Below are 19887 nucleotides of genomic sequence, written 5' to 3' on the forward strand. Positions count from 1 at the left end.
TCCTTCAATTTCCCGGGTTTCAAAGGAAGCAGCTCCTCTCCCTCCCTCCCTGCCGGCCAGGGAGGAGGGAGGCTCCAATGTGTTGCTTGGCTGCATTGCTCACCCAATAAGGAGTCTAAGAACGACGGGGGGTGGAGCTTGCATGCCTTGTGCCGATCAAATCGGCCACATTGCCTGGGGACTCGCCTTTGCTCAGCGCTTCCCAGCAGAGAGGTGACAGTGGTTTTCCTTGCTGCATCCCCTTTGCTGGGTTGCTGCGCTGTGGGAACCACCGCTTGAGGCTTCGTTTGGCTGCTGGGTGGGCTTTCTGCCTTTGGCTCGGAGGGGCTCAGAAGTTGAACATACCTGTGCCCGGAAAATCCCTTATTTTGGCTGCTGATCCCTTATTTTCTTTTTCTTTTTCTTAATAGGTATTTATTAAAATTTCAGAAATTATATACAAAAAACAAACAAAACACAGACAAAAAACAAGTATAATTTCCGTCCCTTATTTTCTTATCCTTACGTCGCTGACCTCCTCCTACCTCCCCTTTCTGTATTCCAATTTCAAAATATTTATTCAGCAAGTCCTCTCCCTTAATTTCATTTAGCTTTAACCATTCCTTTCTTTTAACATTACTGCTATAAACCACTTAGCTTCTAAACCATCATCATTCTAACATTTATTAATTTTGCCGTGTTTCTCAACCCTTTCTTCATCTTTGGTAACCTTATTTTCATTTGGTTTAGTTCCAGGACGTCCCTGGAAAATAGAGACACTTGGAAGCACCTCAGGTGTCGTGCACTTTCCCAATTTCAGTGACCCAAGAGTAATCTCTGTCTGACAATGGGGAGGGGGGCGGAGTACAAACAAACTTGCTGTCCAATGATCGGGATCCTGCTGCCTTCTCACCTCCCCTGCCCTGTTGCCTTAGTCAAACAACACACTCCGAAGAGCCATTAAGCAAGATTACCTTGTATAACAACCTGGAGAGCGTTATGTAAGGCCTCCAGGCTCTTCTTAGGATGTGAGGGCCGGTACCATGGCAACCAGGAGTTGGGAGAGGGATGGGAGACCTCCTCTCTGGCAAAGGAGGGTAAACAGGGCTGGCTAATCATTAAAGAGAAACGTCCACTGTTTAATGGATGTGCTCCGGTGATGATGCTTACTCCACAGTTGTTTGTGTTGGGAAGGCCTACTCCCAAGTAGAACATGAAGATCACTGTTGGATCAGGCTCATGACCAGATGCCTTTGGGAAGACTGCAAGCAGGATTAGAACGCAAAAGCACCCCCCCCCCCGTGGTTTCCAGCAACTGGTGTTCATTTTTTGAGAAAACATTTTTATTTGATTTTACAAATATCAATTCATAACAATCCAAATTCAGTTTTCTCCGAATCTCGAGACTTTTCCACATCCCCTCCAGGGGTCCTATTGTCAACATTTACAACTGCGTATTATTCCATAATCTATATTTTGTACCCATTTATATCATCCATGGTATTTGTTACAAGTGTGATTAAAATCCTGCTTATGTTTTTATCTGCTTGCAGTGGTCTCTTAAATAAGTTATAATTTCTTTCCCCCAAAAAAGTTTTTGTCCTCTTGGTTCCTGAGCTTTCCCGTCAGCTTTGCCATTTCAGTCTAGTCAATTCGGCCTATTACAATTCAAAGTGTTAGTGCTGACTTTTAAATCCCTAAACGACCTCGGTCCAGTATACCTGAAGGAGCGTCTCCACCTCCATCATTCTGCCCAGACACTGAGGTCCAGCGACAAAGTTACAGGGAACCAGACAGAGGGCCTTCTTGGTGGTGGCGCCCACCCTATGGAACGCCCTCCCATCAGATGTCAAAGAGAAAAATAACTACCAAACGTTTAGAAGACATCTGAAGGCAGCCCTGTTTAGGGAAGCTTTTAATGTTTAATAGGTTACTCTATTTTAGTGTTTTGTTGGAAGCCGTCCAGAGTGGCTGGGGAAACCCAGCCAGATGGGCGTGGTATAAATAATAATAATTATTATTATTATTATTATTATTATTATTAGTCCATCAGTTTGCCATTCCTCTTTCTTCTTCCCATCTCGGGGCTAGTAGCATCCGTGCGGCTGTTGTCACATACATAACAAGTCCCTTCTGTTCCTTTGGAATGCCGTTACCTGTAATTCCTAATAGAAAAGCTTCTGATTTTTTAACATTTTTTCCCGTTTCATTAAAAAAAAAAGTGCTCTTTCTTGGTGTAATAGGTATGAGTTACTCGTGCGTAAGCTGGTGCCTTTCTCGGTTAATTTGCCTTGTTAAACCTTTCTGACTGCGCAGCCCCTTCTCATCGCGGCTGCCTCAGTCACTGGCAGAATCCGTCAATGGGCGTTTCTTGAACCTCTTCCAACGTAAAAGTTGTTTGACCCCCAGTCTCCTCCTCCTCTCACTGTGCGGGAGTCTTCTGCGCAGGGAAGGCGTGGGTAGCAGAGGACCTGGGCTCTCCTCACTGATGTCCAGTGAAGAGTCTTGGAGCCCTCTCTCCAATTCCCCCGTCTGCCCCCCTTCATCCCCGGTGTTGCGCTGAATGGCTTCCCCCTCTACTGAGCTGTTTCTCCCCCTGCTGCTGGGTCCTTCGCCAGCATCATCTGGGAGCCTCCCCTTTGCCCCTCGTTCCGATGTCAGTTCCCTGACACTTGGGTTTCAAATAACTGAATTATGCTGCATAGTTCAATAATATATTTTACCAATCTTGTTTACTTCTTTGGGTGGAGGCTTCTTTCTTCTATAAGGGCTGTAATTATGTTTGTGTTTGCTCAGCAGCACATGTGGTCCATGGTAAATCTGGAAATGGATTTTTTTTGTGATGCCCTAAGCACATGCTTATTTTGCTGAATGGTTAATGGTTAACTCAGCCCTAGTTCCACACAACATTAGGCCTTTAGTGCAGTGGCTGTTAGAATTCCTGCTCCGTGATTGCAGTCATGGGATTGTTGTCTATCACATGACGGTAAATGTTTTGACTCCACAGAGTGGGAAGTGACGGAGACAGGATGTTTGTGTTACCGTGTTCCGTGAAGTGGGACTATTGTTCTTTGTCCTTTTTCTCTTTGCTGTCTGATGCTAGAGAGAGAGGGAGCCATGTTGCAGTGCTCCGTGTGTGTTTATATGTCAATAAAGTAGATTAGCCAAAATGCTGAGTTGCTGAGGTCTGTTATGCAAAGCTGCGCAGACTCTGCGGATCCCTAAGTGTGCCGGTGTCGGTTGGCATCGGTCGCTGTGATGTTTGGGCAGAAGAAAGCTTTTGAAGCTCCCGAACGATCAACCAGGAGGGAGGGAACATGCCAGTTGGGCATGTGTCTCTGCCAGGGTCCTACTCGAGTGTAGGCTGAGCTCCCGACAGTGGTGTCTACCCTTTGGAACTCCCCTCCCCATGAATATTAGGCAGGTGCCGTCTGTGTTGTCTTTTCAGCGCCTGCTGAAAGCCTTCCTCTTCCAACCGGTCTCTTAAGTACAGCTCTTTCCCCATCCGCCTCTGTACTGTGAGTGTTCTTTTCAGGTGATTTAGTTGTTGATTTTTCCAGCCCTTTAACCTAAGTGATGGGTTCTCCTCATAGCTGTCAACTTACAGATTTGAAAATAAGGAATCAGCAGCCAAAATAAGAGATTTTCCAAGCACAGGTATGTTCAACTTCTGAGCCCCTCCGAGCCAAAGGCAGAAAGCCCAGCCAGCAGCCAAATGAAGCCTCAAGCGGTGGTTTCCACAGCACAGCAACCCGGCAAAGGGGATGCAGCAAGGAAAACCACCGTCACCTCTCCGCTGGGAAGCGCTGAACAAAGGCGAGTCCCCAGGCAATGCGGCCGATTTGATCGGCACAAGGCATGCAAGCTCCACCCCCCCAGTCGTTCTTAGACTCCTTATTGGGTGAGCAACGCAGCCAAGCAACACAGTTGGAGCCTCCCTCCTCCCTGGCCAGCAGGGAGGGAGGGAGAGGAGCTGCTTCCTTTGAAACCCGGGAAATTGAAGGAACATCATCAATAAGGGACAGCAGCGAGACCCAGCGCTGGGATAAGGGACTTTCCCGCCAAATAAGGGACGGTTGACAGCTATGGTTCTCCTTCCTTGCAGCTTTCTGAACAGAGATTGGATGCTCGGGGGATTCCTTAGCTGGGATTCTTGCATTGTGTGTGGGGTTGGGCTGGATGACGCTTGGGGTTCCCATCCAACTCAACAATTATACAATTCAGTTGGTGGAGGGAAGGCTGAGTCCCATTTGCCCCACTGGACCAGACTCCACTGGAGATATTGGTGGACAGGAAGGGAATCCAAGCCGTGAAACCAGATGTTCCAGGCTGGGGACATTGCAAAACCAGAGAAAATTCCCTCCTTATCCTGCTCTCACTGAAATGACTCTGTAAGGAAAAGCAAACAGCCGTGGTGATGGCCGAGGCACAAACGCTCACAGCCTGGGCTCTGTAAAAGTCTAATGGATCTGTAAAAGTCTCATTAATCAGGAAGATGGGCAAGGCAAGCCAGTCATCAGCCACTGAGATCTGAGAGCGCCTGATGTTGTTGCGGATAAATGAGCTCCAGGCAGAGGGAGATTCTTAGAAATAAGACAAGGGGAAGCTGTTAGGTTATCTAACGCGGCCACCCTCCCCGCTAGCTTGTTCCAAGAAATAAGTGCTCTAAAGGGAAATGTCTTAATGGGAAATAAAGGAGAGTCTCCCCATCTAACCCTGGAATCTGCTCCCGGAGTTGGGCAAAATGTAAATCAGGACCTGATGGCATTTATTGGTTTTAAAGTTCATTGATTCAACAACATTTATACACTGCTCGGTTGTCATAAACCCCCGGAGAGGTTTTGCAAAGCAAAACTTGGAAATTGTTAATAAAACACAGTTGAAAACGTTACAATTACAATAAACTAAAAGCGAATTAGCGACACCTGCAACTGCTACATGTGTGGGCAGGCTTCCTTAAACCAAAAAGTTTTTAGCTGGCACCAGGAAGATTATACTTCCTTGATTTCAATAGGCAGGGGGTTCTTCGCTTTATTGGCCAAGGGAACTGGCGTACAGCTTCCGGGTCATGTGGCCAGCATGACTAAGCTGCTTCTGGCGAACCAGAGTAGCGCACGGAAATGCTGTTTACCTTCCCGCTGGAGCGGTACCTATTTATCTACTTGCACTTTGATGTGCTTTTGAACTGCTAGGTTGGCAGGAGCAGGGACTGAGGAACGGGAGCTCACCCCGTCGCGGGGATTCGAACCGCCGACCTTCTGATCAGCAAGCCCTAAGCTCTGTGGTTAACCCACAGCGCCACCCGCGTCCCTTATTCAGCATACATCAGGACAAAAGGAAAACATGTCCGACCTCCTTCGTGTCCAAAGCAAGACGGCAAAAGCAAAAACTATACACAAACGGAAGTTCCCAGCAAGCTGTGCTGAGCCAGCATGGTGTAGTGGATAAGAGCAGTGGACTCATAATCTGGTAAACCGGGTTTGCTTCCCTGCTCCTCCACATGCAGCTGCTGGGTGACCTTGGGCCAGTCACACTTCTCTGAAGTCTCTCAGCCCCACTCACCTCACAGAGTGTTTGTTGTGGGGGAGGAAGGGAAAGGAGATTGTGAGCCACTTTGAGACTCCTTCGGGTAGTGATAGCGGGATATCAAATTCAAACTCTTCTTCTTCTTCATGTGACACACAACAATTCCACATATCTGTTCTGAAGGTTGAACGGAATATCGCAACAGGTTGGCGGTTCGAGCCCACCCAATGATAGCTGTGGGAAGGATTCTTGCATTACAGGGGGTTGGACTAGATGAACTTGTGGGAATGTTCTGGGGTGCAGGAGAGGATATATTGACTAATTATATCCTTATCCAACTTGTGCTAACAAGTTCCCAAAGTATCCAGCAGAGTTTATAGACATTCCCCTTTAAGTTCGCAACGGTAACGTGTGCACAGGTTCGCTAGAACCTCTATAATAATTACTCTGGTAATTTCCCCTTTTGTTCCCTCTTAAAATACAAGACACGACACAGTCTTTATAAAAGTATAAAAGAGTTTACTCACGTTCTGTTCACAATATGATCCCAGAAGGCAGACAGCTTAAAAAAGGTTACATACATTTAGAATCTATCTTGTAGCAAGATAGACCTTATCTCCTCTCTTGGCTGGGAGCCAAGAGAGCATCCTTAGATGTTTCCTCATCGAAGGAAGATGGCAGAGAGAGAGAGAGAGAGATGGCTGCCTGCCCTGTGCTTTTGTCATTACCTGCACAGGTGAGGCCACACCCACCTCTGGTCACATGCGGAGGAAGTCCATCCCCAGGAAGTTTACCTGCTTGCTGGACAGACATCCCTCCCCATGTTCTAACATGTACACTCTAGGAATGTTGTCATTGACTGCTCCTGTGTCTACATCCCACAGAACTTTGGGGTCCCTTCCAGCTCTACAGTTCTATGATACTACGATTCTAGTGTACCAGGCAATAACTGTGGCTGAAGCAGATTCCGAGGGGTAGGAGAGCATTTGCAAGACTTCGGGGTGCCTGAAAAAGAAAAAGAAAGCTTGTGGTAGCACAATGACTGTGCAAATCGGTCCTCAGTTCTGTAGAAATGCTCTTGCTCCGCTTCTGCAGTCTGTGTTTTGCTAGCCCCAAAATGGAAAACGAGTGAGGTCCCAACCAAAGAAGAATGGCAACTTAAACTGATGGAATACGCGCAGCTTGCAGATTTAACGCATAGAATAAGAGAACAAGAAGAATGTACATTTAAAGAAGGCTGGAAAATGTTTACTGAATATATGGGTGAAATTGTGTTCATTTAAAAATGCTAGTAGCATTAAGATGAATTCAACAGTGTAAATAAGTTTTGATGGATGTAACAATGGAATACTGAATGGTTTAGTTCATGTAAAATATGCAGGGTTGTGTGGCATGCAAAATGAACCATGGAAAGAGAAGAAGGGAAGTCAGTGATTTAAGGTTGTTTAAATGAATATTTTGAAATGTGGATTAGAATATATATATATACATATATGCTTTCGTAGATTTTCACGGGTACAGGAATGCAGGTTTTGGTGTCTTCGGGTGTCTTCCCGTGTAAGAGTCGGGGTGTCTGTGCGACGTTTCGACGAGGTCTCACTCGTCATCTTCAGGCTGGTGCTTTCGGCTTCTTGTTACTGGAACAGAGCAGAATCTGGTGTTTGAGTTCCTATAAATACTGTTGAGGGGTGTGGTGTATAGCCTCCAACGTTCTGGGCAGAGAGGAAGTTCCTAGATTAGTGTGCCTTTTCTTCTTTTGTTCCTTAATTACTTGAGGGATATCTTGAGTGATTTCATGAGTGATATTCTGAATACCACTGGGTGGGTCATTAAGTGTAGATTAGTTGCTAAAGCTTTCGTGTCTTGACCTCTTGAGCTTGTGAAGAGTTTTTCTGAGAAGATGGCTGTGCTGCATTTAGTTGTGCTCTGGCTTGGCTTCGTGTATAGGGGCGAGCTGTGGTTTTGTGCCTTGTGCCAGCCAGATCTGTGTAGGGATTGCAGGGGGGTGCAGCATCCGGAGGTGCCACTATAGTTTGGCTACTGGATGGAGTCTGTAATATGTCTGTGGAGAGGGTCTGGGTTTGGGTCTGGTGTGGTTGATTGGTGACGGCATTCTGTGTGCCTCTGGTTCTGGTGTCTCAAGTAATTAAGGAACAAAAGAAGAAAAGGCACACTAATCTAGGAACTTCCTCTCTGCCCAGAACGTTGGAGGCTATACACCACACCCCTCAACAGTATTTATAGGAACTCAAACACCAGATTCTGCTCTGTTCCAGTAACAAGAAGCCGAAAGCACCAGCCTGAAGATGACGAGTGAGACCTCGTCGAAACGTCGCACAGACACCCCGACTCTTACACGGGAAGACACCCGAAGACACCAAAACCTGCATATACATATATGTATGTATGTATCTCTCACATGACACACCACAAAGAATCCTAGGTACTGCAGTTTGTTGCTGAGAATTATAGCTCTGTGTGAGGGAAACTACAGTTCCCATGATGCATTTGGGGAAGTAATGTGAAAAAAGAAAAAGAAAATACCGTATCTTTTGCTCTATAAGACTCACTTTTCCCCTCCTAAAAAGGAGAAATGTGTGTGTGTCTTATGGAGCGAATGCAGGCTGCACAGCTATCCCAGAAGCCAGAACAGCAAGAGGGATTTCTGCTTTCACTGCCCAGCGATCCCTCTTGCTGTTCTGGCTCCTGAGATTCAGAATATTTTTTTTCTTGTTTTCCTCCTCCAAAAACTAGGTGCGTCTTGTGGTCTGGTGCGTCTTATAGAGCAAAAAATACGGTGAATGGTCTTGCTCTGTTCTCTCATGCTCCCAGTTCAGAAGGTGAGTCCTGCAGGAGCCCTAAATGACTTTGGTCTTCTTACAGCTGGTGAAGACGGTGGAACTGGACCCTACAGAGAACTACATCTTCGGCTTCCACCCCCACGGAGTCCTGGTGGCTGGGGCCTTCCTCAATTTCTGCACGGAGGCAACTGGGTTTTCCAAGATCTTCCCAGGACTGACGCCTCATTTGATGATGCTGAACCTGTGGTTCAGATTCCCTTTTTTCCGTGATTATCTGATGAGTGGAGGTAAGAAGAGCTGCGGTGCTCAGGGCGGTTGATACAAGCCAGTGTCTGGCTGGTGCAATAAGGGGGGGGAGAGAGAGAGAGAGAGAGAGAGAGAGAGAGAGAGAGAGAGAGAGAGAGAGAGTCTGTGCTTTTGTAAACTCCCTGCACCCAGTAATAATAATAAAATTTTATTTCTATCCTGCCCTCCCCGGCCAGAGCCGGGCTCAGGGCAGCTAACACCAGTAAAATTACAATTAAAAAAACCAAACAATTTAAAATACAGGTTAAAAATGCAATTTAAAATGCAGCCTCATTTTAATAGTAGCCCATAGATCAAAACCATAAGGGGAGGGAAACATAAGGGTCAGACTGAGTCCAAACCAAAGGCCAGGCGGAACAGCTCTGTCTTGCAGGCCCTGCAGAAAGATGTCAAGTCCCGCAGGGCCCTAGTCTCTTGGGACAGAGCGTTCCACCAAGTCGGGGCCAGCACTGAAAAGGCCCTGGCCCTAGCTGAGACCAGTCTAACCACCTTGCGACTTGGGACCTCCAAGGTGTTGTCATTTGTGGACCTTAAAGTCCTCCGCGGGGCATACCAGATGCAGTAGCTGTGACCTTTCAGATGTCATTGGACTCACATCCTCCCCAAGCTCCATCCAGCATAGCTGTTAGCAGCAGCAGCAGCAGCAACAACAACAACAAACAAACAAACAACTTATTACTTATACCCCTCCCATCTGGCCAGGCCTCCCCAGCCACTCTGGGCGGCTTCCAACAAAATATTAAAAACACGGTAAAACATCAAATATTAAAAACTTCCCTAAGCAGGGCTGCCTTCAGATGTCTTCTAAAAGTCAGATAGTTGTTTATTTCCTTGAAATCTGATGGGAGGGCGTTCCACAGGGCGGATGCCACTACTGAGAAGGCCCTCTGCCTGGTTCCCCGTAACCTCACTTCTCGCAATGAGGGAACCGCCAGAAGGCCCTCGGAGCTGGACCTCAATGTCCAGGCTGAACGACGGGGGTGTAGACGCTCCTTCAGGTCTACTCGGCCTTTGAGGCCCTTTAGGGCTTTCCAGGTCAGCACCAACACTTTGAATTGTGCCCAGAAACGTACTGGGAGCCAATGTAGGTCTTTCAGGACCAGTGTTATGTGGTCTCGGCGGCCACTCATGGTCACCAGTCTAGCTGCCGCATTCTGGATTAGTTGTAGCTTCTGGGTCACCTTCAAAGGTAGCCCCACGTAGGCGCATTGCAGTAGTCCAAGCGATGATGGGAGTCCACCAGTATCTGAAGAGCCACAGGTCCTCTGCCCCTGCACCCAGAAGGCTTTCCATTAGGTAAACTGAGGCACCACAAGGCCTTACACGTTTTGCACACAAAGAGTTTTGCAAAAAGAGTGTCTTGGCATCCATCCGCCCTGAGAGACAATGGAGTGTGCTTCCAGGGGTGAAATCGAATTCCTGGAGAATCACGGCCCTTGCTATGACGGCAGACACTAGTAGCTTGTAACTGCTGCCTCCTGCATGATTTTTGCAGCACTGAAATTACTTGGGGTGCGAGCCTGGGCACTGTGTCTGTAGGTCCTGGGCTGCCCAGACGACAAGACCCCTTCCCCTTGGTCTCGCTGATGTGGTTCAAAGGAAAGGCAAGCAATACATTTGCCACCAGCTTGGCTGCAGGGGTTGCTGGAAGAAGGCACCATCTAACCATCTTATGGACCCATCTCTGGGCTTGTGTAAGGTTTACGCCTTACCCCTTAGCCTCAACCAGAGCCAGGGCCTTTTCAACACGCTCTATCTTATGAGACCAGGGCCCTGTGGGATCTGATTTCTTTCCGCAGGGCCTGTAAGACAGAGTTGTTCCACCTGGCCATTGGCTTGGAATCTATTTGATTCCCTCTTTCCTTTTTCCTTTCGCCTCCTGTGATGGAGCTCCTATTTGGGGACTTCCCTGGCTTTTTTCTGGCCCACGTAGGACCAGTCTGGATAGTTGGCCTTGGTGAAGATTTGACGTTTTCATCACCCAAAAGTTTTTGATCTGAGTTTCTACTGCAATGAGGCTGCATTTTAATGTTGTATTTTAATCTTGTTTTTATTCCTGGTGTTAGCCACCCTGAGCCCGGTCTTGGCTGGGGAGGGAGGGGTATAAATAAAAATTATTATTATTATTATTATTATTATTATTATTATTATTATCCTGAAGATGTCCCGCAAAGGCATTTGCAAAATAATAGTACTATTAATAACACTACAGTGGTACCTTGGGTTAAGTACTAAATTCGTTCCGGAGGTCTGTTCTTAACCTGAAACTGTTCTTAACCTGAAGCACCACTTTAGGTAATGGGGCCTACTGCTGCTGCCGCGCCGCCAGAGCACAATTTCTGTTCTCATCCTGAAGCAAAGTTCTTAACCTGAAGTACTATTTCTGGGTTAGCGGAGTCTGTAACCTGAAGCGTATGTAACCCGAGGTACCACTGTACTGATGGTTTTCAGGGAGCTTACTCTCACGTCTCCTGAATTTCATACCCAGGTTTAGTCCCATCTGACAAGGAAACGGCTGCCAACGTCCTACGGAGGGCAGGAGGAGGGAATGTCCTCACCATCGCTGTGGGAGGAGCCCAAGAAGCTCTGGACGCCCGGCCAGGGGCTTGTACTCTGTTGTTGGCAAACCGGAAGGGGTTTGTTCGGCTAGCTATACATCATGGGTGAGTCGTGGCGCGCTGTTGGGCGAAGGACTGCGTTGTGCAAATCCCGTACAAAATATTAACTCTGGTGGCAAGGCCAGTGGCGTAGCGTGGGTTGTAAGCACCCGGGGCAAGGCAAGTAATTTGCGCCCCCTAACCCGTGGATTTGCGCCCCCTAATCCGTGCATTTGCGCACCCTAACCCTAACCCCCAGATGTTGCGCCCGGTGCAGCCGGCCCCCCCTGCACCCCCCACGCTACGCCACTGGGCACGGCTACCTGCAAATGCAAGAGGGCAGTGATGGCCCCCAACTTGGAGGGCTTTGAAAGAGGGTGAGAGAAATTCATGGAGGAAGAGGGAGCTATTGATGGCTCCTAGCCCTGATGGTTCTGTAACTTTATACAACCGCTGAGCCGTCAGGTCAAGCACAGCTCATCAGGGATCCAGGAAAATCTCCGGCTTTTGCTTCCTGCCTTGGATTGCAAAAGCAGTGTTGACATTGGACAAGTCGCCATCGAGGGCAAGGGGCAGAGCCTCACCGGGCCCCAGGCCTCGCTTTTTCGGGCTCATAGGTAAAGGTAAAGGGACCCCTGACCATTAGGTCCAGTCGTGGCCGACTCTGAGGTTGCGGCACTCATCTCGCTTTACTGGCCAAGGGAGCCGGCGTACAGCTTCCGGGTCATGTGGCCAGCATGACTAAGCCGCTTCTGGCAAACCAGAGCAGCACACGGAAACACCGTTTACCTTCCCGCCGGAGTGGTACCTATTTATCTACTTGAACTTTGACATGCTTTTGAACTGCTAGGTTGGCAGGAGCAGGGGATTCGAACCGCCGACCTTCTGATCGGCAAGTCCTAGGCTCTGTGGTTTAACCCACAGCGGGGCCGCATCAAATCCAGGATCCACTCCTAGACGGTGTTCCAAGTTGGGGTGAGGCTCCTTACCCCTGGTATAAACACTGGTTGTGCTTCGGGCATTATGATGATGATGACGCAACACCTTCTTTTCCATTCCTCTGCCCCCTCCTCCAGCACTCCTCTTGTCCCTGTGTTTTCCTTCGGCGAGAACGAGCTCTTTGATCAAGTCGAAAACCCCAAGGGCGGCTGGCTGCGGTGGATCCAAGAGCGTTTGCAAAAGATCATGGGGATCTCTCTCCCACTCTTCCATGCCCGTGGGATCTTTCAGTACAGTTTTGGGCTCATTCCGTATCGGCGACCGATCCACACTGTGGGTAAGTCTGGTTGGGAGAGTAGCTAAACTGCAGCTGGGAAGCCCAATCCTGTGCTATTTTCTTTACTATTTTTATTACTATTTTCTGGAAATTAAAGCAGTGTCCAAACCATGGGTAGGCAAATTAAGGCCTGGGGGCCGGATCCATCGCAATCCTCTTCTAAAGCCAGTGTGGTGTAGTGGTTAAGAGCGGTAGTCTTGTAATCTGGGGAACCGGGTTCGCGTCTCCACTCCTCCACATGCAGCTGCTGGGTGACCTTGGGCTAGTCACACTTTTTTGAAGTCTCTCAGCCCCACTCACCTCACAGAGTGTTTGTTGTGGGGGAGGAAGGGAAAGGAGAATGTTAGCCGCTTTGAGACTCCTTAAAGGGAGTGAAAGGCGGGATATCAAATCCAAACTCTTCTAAATCCGGTCCGCAGACTGTCTGGGAATCAGCATGTTTTCACATGAGTAGAATGTGTCCTTTTATTTACAATGCATCTCTGGGTTATTTGTGGGGCCTGCCTGGTGTTTTTACATGAGTAGAATGTGTCCTTTTATTTAAAATGCATTCTGGGTTATTTGTGGGGCATAGGAATTCGTTCATTTTTCCCCTTCAAAATATAGTCCGGCCCCCCACAAGGTCTGAGGGACAGTGGACCGGCCCCCTGCTGAAAAAGTTAGCTAACCCCTGATTCAAACACTTGTTAAAATATTCAAAAAAGCTTTCGCTTGCAGAACATATAGCGAAAGAAGAACGTATGCAAAGTATTTACATTCACATAGTTATTCAAGCATGGGGCTAGATTTTCTTAGCTGAAGATTACATAGGGTTCCCATATTCCAAAAAGTCAAAATCCAGACACAAAAACTGTTGAGCTTTTTTGGATAGGGAGGGGCCCGTTGATGAGGGTTTTTTATGCAATTTTTCAAAAAGGGAGAAAAAGCTTTTGAGCTGTTTTGGGAAAAAATCACCAAAAAATCAACACGTCCAACATGGGCTGCCCAGGTTTCCCCAGACATTTCAAACGATGTTCGGAATTTCTGCCCAGATGCTATTTCCGCCAGACGAATCACAGATATGTCCAGGAAATTCAGGACGTATGGAAGAACCTAGATTACTAATTCTTCCGTAAACATTCAACCAAACTGTGTCTTTCTCTCTTTCCACTCAGCCTTCTGTGGAATATCCAGCTTGGCCATGCAGTTCCATCTGTGATGTTTCCACTTTTTCCTTCCAGCAGACCTCTCCTTACTGCTTCTTTGGGAGAACATCAACTTCTGGCCTTCTTTCCGTCCCATACATTCGCACAGAAACATTGTCAGACCTCTCCTTTATTGCGTTTAGAGAGAGAGAGCAATCTAAAACGGCCTCTTCTTCAGTGTTCATGGAGCTGTAGCCATGAGTCAAGTCACTTGCACAAAACCAAATGGAGAATGTAATAAGACACCTCCCATGTGACCAGAGTTAACCAATCTCATGAGAGTTACTGGGGAGCATTCCAGAATGAAACACACAACAAGGCATTTAAGCATTCTCAATTTCAGTAAATTAAAACCACTTAAGCAAAGTCTGCTCATGCCTAGAAAGCCTGGGTCTGAGCAGTTTTCCACTTCATCCACACTTTCTAAGTGTTTTCCCCTTGCCTCATTCCTTCCCTAGGGAAAACTCGCTCTTTAGTGTTGTTGTTGTTGTTTAGCCATTTAGTCGTGTCTGCCTCTTCGTGACCCCCTGGACCAGAGCACACCAGGCACTCCTGTCTTCCACTGCCTCCCACAGTTTGGTCAGACTCATGTTTGTAGCTTCGAGAACACGGTCCCACCATCTCGTCCTCTGTCGTCCCCTTCTCCTTGTGCCCTCCATCTTTCCCAACATCAGGGTCTTTTCCAGGGAGTCTTCTCTTCTCATGAGGTGGCCAAAGTATTGGAGCCTCAGCTTCAGGATCTGTCCTTCCAGTGGGCACTCAGGGCTGATTTCCTTCAGAATGGAGAGGTTTGATCTTCTTGCAGTCCATGGGACTCTCAAGAGTCTCCTCCAACACCAGAATTCAAAAGCACCAATTCTTCGGCGATCAGCCTTCTTTATGGTCCAGCTCTCACTTCCATACATCACTACTGGGAAAACCATAGCTTTAACTATAAGGACCTTTGTTGGCAAAGTGATGTCTCTGCTTTTTTTAGCGTTAAAGGTAAAGGTACCCCTGCCCGAACGGGCCAGTCTTGACAGACTCTGGGGTTTGTGCGCCCATCTCACATCTATAGGCCGGGGGCCAGCGCTGTCCGGAGACACTTCCGGGTCACGTGGCCAGCGTGACAAAGCTGCATCTGGCGAGCCAGCGCAGCACACGGAACGCCATTTACCTTCCCGCTGGTAAGCGGTACCTATTTATCTACTTGCACCCGGGGGTGCTTTCGAACTGCTAGGTTGGCAGGCGCTGGGACCGAGCAGCGGGAGCGCACCCCGCCGCGGGGATTCGAACCGCCGACCTTTCGATCGGCAAGCCCTAGGCGCTGAGGCTTTTACCCAATAAGGGACCTGCAGCCTCACCTGTTCCAGGCACTCCAGTCTTCCTGTCCTCCTGCAGTCTGGTCAAACTCATGCTGGTAGCTTCGAGAACACTGTCCAACCAACTTTGTAACCAGAGGTTCAACTGATTGGCTTTTTTAGCATTACATTGCAGCAAATGTCAATCCGGAGAAAACCCCAATCGCCATTTGCTCCGATTGAGCACTAGAAAGCGGTTTTCCTTGGGGGAGAGCAGCAAGATTAGAGGAAGTATGCATAGGCCTTTCGCCAAGTCACACTTTCCAAAACAACGGGCAAACCAAAACGGTCATTCTTCAAAATCCACACACCTCCATTTTTTCAGTGAAGTTCTTCAGCCAAGTAATGTGCACAATAAATGCGCACGCTTGTGTAAAATGCAAGTAGAAATGTACATATTTATGAAAATAGCAGACAAAATGCATTACATAAAGCAGGCATAGACAAACTCGGCCCTCCAGATGTTTTGGGACTACAACTCCCATCATCCCTAGCTATCTGGACCAGCGGTCAGGGGTGATGGGAATTGTCAGGGGATGATTAGCTGCTTGTGCTTAAAATAGTGCCCCTTCAGAGTTTGTGCGACCCCACAAACCTCTGTGTGTGACAGAGCTCCTCAGACATGTCTGCTCTAGTCACTTGTAGAGTCCGACAGTGGCTGTCTGCGGAAGCGCTTCCAGCAAAGAAGTTCCTTAACGGAAACGCGTCTCCTGGACTCACGACGTGACAGCTTCCGGCGAAGCATAGGTCTCCCTGCAGTTGCTTCTGACACCTCCCCGCTATTTTCGCTCGAAGTGTCTCTCACCCCTTTCTCTCCCCTTCTGCTTCCTGCCTGGGCTGCTGCGTCTCTCTCAGCATTACTGAGATCCTCCTCCAGAGACCCCGCGCTCCCCCTGCTGGTCCCTGCTTTGGCTGTTGACTCTCTCCCAGTCTCTGGGAGCCCTACCACTTCCCTTTCCTCCGATGTCAGTTCCCTGACAGGAATTATAGTCCCAAAACATCAGGAGGGCCAAGTTTGCCTATGCCTGATATAAAGGGATTGGCTTTGCCAAAACATGTGCATTGGGCAAAATTACCTACAGGAAAGTGTGTACGGTATATTTGGAGTAATTTGTACCAAAATGCTGAATTTTCACGAGGAGGTTAAATGAAAATAGCGGAATGTGCGAAACCTAAGATTGGAAAAGTGAGAGACGAAAGCATTCATTAGCTTAAAGACCCCCTTTTCCAACCATAGCTGTCAACTTACAGATTTGAAAATAAGGGACCAACAGCCTTGAAAATAAGGGATCAGCAGCCAAAATAAGGGACCTGCAGCCTCACCTGTTCCAGGCACTCCAGTCTTCCTGTCCTCCTGCAGTCTGGTCAAACTCATGCTGGTAGCTTCGAGAACACTGTCCAACCAACTTTGTAACCAGAGGTTCAACTGAATAGAATCTGAATCACATGCACCACAAGGCCTATGCAGCCTCAACTTAAGATGGCTCCCTGGCCTGGCTTTGCACTGCAAAGTTTGCAGCAGCACGTGCAACAAAATGGCGTCCAGCATTCAACACCCCCCCCCTCAGCTTGCATTAACTAGCCACACACACACAGCCTCCCTCCCTCCCACGAGATCTCCTTTCCTTTCCCCCCACCATGTGCCACCGCTCCAGATAGACCTTTTCCCCGGCAAGGGTGAGTGGGCCGTCGATGACGTATCCATCCGATTCCGATCCGAGCACTCAGCACAAGTACGTTCAACTTCTGAGCCCCTCTGAGCCAAAGGCAGAAAGCCCAGCCAGCAGCCAAATGAAGCCTCATGGAAAATCACCATCACCTCTCCACTGGGAAGCGCTGAGCAAAGGCGAGTCCCCAGGCAACACAGCCGATTTGATCAGCACAAGGCATGGAAGCTCCAACCTCAGTCGTTCTTAGACTTCTTATTGGGTGAGCAACGCAGCCAAGCAACACAGTTGGAGCCTCCCTTTTCCCTGGCCGGCAGGGAGGGAGGGAGAGGAGCTGCTTCCTTTGAAATTTAAGGGACATCATTTAAGGGACATTTAAGGGACATCCATCAATAAGGGACAGCAGCGGGACATGGCGCTGGAATAAGGGACTGTCCCTCCAAATAAGGGACGCTTGACAGCTATGTTCTCCAACAATCAGGGATCCTACTTCTGCAACCAAGTACGAGGTCGTCTAATACTAGTAATGATTTTCCTGCCTGATGCCAAACACCGAGAGAGCGTTTCTAGGACTGAATTCACCGTGGCGCGCTAATTATCGCCGGAGCCGGCCACAATAACTTCAGGTTAATTCAAAAAGACAGTTTCCTACAGGTAACACCATCCTCTCTGATGGGATTTGACAGGCAGCGGTTGCCCATAATTGTTTGACAGCTTGTTTGGACCTTCTCCGTGGTTAGACGGACTTTCGCCAACCTCGGCAGCGGAGGAGACACTTAATGGGATGTTGGTCGGAAACCGCGTTAGCCCATTGTCGTCTGACAAACACAATTAGCACAGCCTTTCAGAGGGAAGGCAGGCAGGTCATCGCTGGATTCCTGGCCCCGCCGCTTCCTGGCGCCAAGCCCCAAACCCAAACAGCTTTGGCTCCTCCTCCCCCCTCCCCCCCAAAAAAGCTCAACAGGATATCAGGGGGTTACTCGAGAGCAATCAGGCAAATGCCTCCCTGGTCAGCTGTAAAGCCTCGTTATTGGTGTCAAAAACCCTTCACCATGCAGAGCGCCACTAGTCCGTGGCTCGCTCATTCACTGGCAGAATCTGAGAGTGGGCGGTCCTTAAACCCTCCTCAGCAGAGTAGTTTCTTGACGCCCAATCTGCGCCTCCCCTCTTGGCGCAGAAGCTTACTGCGCAGGGAGGGCGTGGGTAACGGAGGACCTCTCTCGTCCCCGCTTTGCCCAGGCCAGGTGTCCTGGCACCGCCTCGCCTCCTCCGAGCCCTGAAGCTCCTCTCCGCTGGAGGCGTGGCTACTCTCCTCCGCTGAGGAGGTGCTGCTTCCCACGATCTTTGGGGGCTCTCTGTAATCCATCTGGCTTTTCTCCTCTCGCCCCTGAGCCGATGGCAGTTCCCTGACGTTATCTTTATTGCATTAAATATATATATACCAAAAAGTATAAATTAAACATTACATTCAAATATTCAAAAACAGAAATACATAAAAGGAAAATATATAAAAAGAAAATAAAAAGAAAAGAGGGGAGGAGGAGAAAGAAAGGAAAAGAAAAAAAGAAAAAGGATAATAAAACACGAAAAATAATTAGTCAAGTGCACAAAATCATTCACAGGATACAAACAGTACTTTGAATATTCTATACGCCATGTTCCACAAAAGAAATACATTTGTAATCCTCCCTTTCTTTCTTTCTTTCTTTCTTTCTCTCTTTCTTTCTTTCTTGTCACTTTCTTTCTGATCCGGAAAAGTAGTCTGAATCCCTGCTATATTATTTGAATTCAGCCTGATCTTTTATTCCCCTTCTCTTCCCTCCCCCTCTCCTTTTATGAAGATCACCCGCTCTGAGACCCCACAGCTAATTCTCCCCTGGACTCCTCGCTGGCCCAAGTAGGACTAATCCAGTCAGCTAGCCCTGGTGACTATCTAATGCTTATTTCCCCTAAATTGATTTTTGAATTTTATTGTTATTCATGTTTTTATACTGTATTTTATGCTGCTTTTATAATTAAGTGTTTTAAAGTGTTTTAAATTTGTTGTTAGCCACCCTGAGCCCGGTTTTTGAACCAGGAAGGGCGAGGTATAAATAAATTATTATTATTATACAGTGGTGCCCCGCAGGACGAATGCCTCGCAAGACGGAAAACTCGCTAGACGAAAGAGTTTTCCATTTTGGAGGTGCTTCGCAAAACGAATCTCCTATGGGCTTGCTTCGCAAGACGAAAATGTCTTGCGAGTTCCTGCGGGGTTTTTTTTCCTCCCCCCCTTTTTCTAAGCCGCTAAGCCGCTTATCAGCTGATCCGATAAGCCGCTAATAGCGCTAATCCGCTAAGCCGCTAATGGGCTTGCTTCGCAAGACGACAAAACCGCTAGACGAAGAGAATCACAGAACAGATTCTTTTCGTCTTGCGAGGCACCACTGTATTAGTTGACTTCCCTCTATCTCTTTGCGGCTTCAACACTTCTCTTAGGTGACAAATATTCTGCATTCATTTATTATCAGTTTTCCCCCATTATATCTGCGAAATTAATCTAAGCACAACCAAGTATTATTTTTGAAACCGTATTGTGTCAGGTAGTTTTTAAAGCAATCCCATTCCTTTTTTACCTTATCGCCTGAGTTTTCTTAACCACTCTTTGCTGTCTTTCCCTCCCCACCCGCCCGCAGTTGGAAGACCCATCCAAGTTGAGAAGTGCCCCAACCCCAGCCAAGAGGAGGTGGATAAGTTGCACGAGGTCTACATGGAGGAACTCTGCAAGCTCTTTGAAGAGCACAAGTTGAAGTATGGCGTACCAGAGGACAAACACCTTTCTTTCATTTGAAACAAGGAAGCCGTCCTTTCTTTTCCCTTGCCCACGTTTTAAAAAATAAATAAAAATAAAATATTTATGCTTTTCAGTTTTATACATTTCATTAATTTTACAAACATTTTAAGGTTTCAAAACTTGGCTTCCTTCCCCCTCTTTCTGCGATTCCTTATTTTTAATATCTTCTGCATATCCAAATTAACTTCATTTGCTCATTTATTTATCTACTTTAAATATATACAGGGGTACCTCGGGTTAGGGACGCGGGTGGCGCTGTGGGTTAAAGCCTCAGCGCCTAGGGCTTGCCGATCGAAAGGTCGGCAGTTCGAATCCCCGCGGCGGGGTGCGCTCCCGTCGTTCGGTCCCAGCGCCTGCCAACCTAGCAGTTCGAAAGCA

General features: G+C 47.9%; 1 protein-coding gene across 2 annotated transcripts in view; it reads left to right on the forward strand.

Moving 5' to 3' along the window:
* MOGAT2 (monoacylglycerol O-acyltransferase 2) overlaps positions 1-19588 on the forward strand; it is a 47563-nt gene extending 27975 nt beyond the window's left edge. For both annotated transcript variants that reach the window (XM_082219513.1, XM_082219512.1), the window contains exons 3-6: positions 8389-8593; positions 11101-11275; positions 12286-12485; positions 19352-19588. In XM_082219513.1, the coding sequence (XP_082075639.1) occupies positions 8389-8593; positions 11101-11275; positions 12286-12485; positions 19352-19506 (735 nt within the window). In that variant the 3' untranslated portion in view covers positions 19507-19588. The remainder of the gene's footprint in view (positions 1-8388; positions 8594-11100; positions 11276-12285; positions 12486-19351) is intronic.
* The last annotated feature ends 299 nt before the right edge of the window (positions 19589-19887 follow it).

The sequence above is a fragment of the Podarcis vaucheri genome (assembly GCF_965113315.1).
Source record: "Podarcis vaucheri genome assembly, chromosome: 4".
NCBI classification, from domain to species: domain Eukaryota; kingdom Metazoa; phylum Chordata; class Lepidosauria; order Squamata; family Lacertidae; genus Podarcis; species Podarcis vaucheri.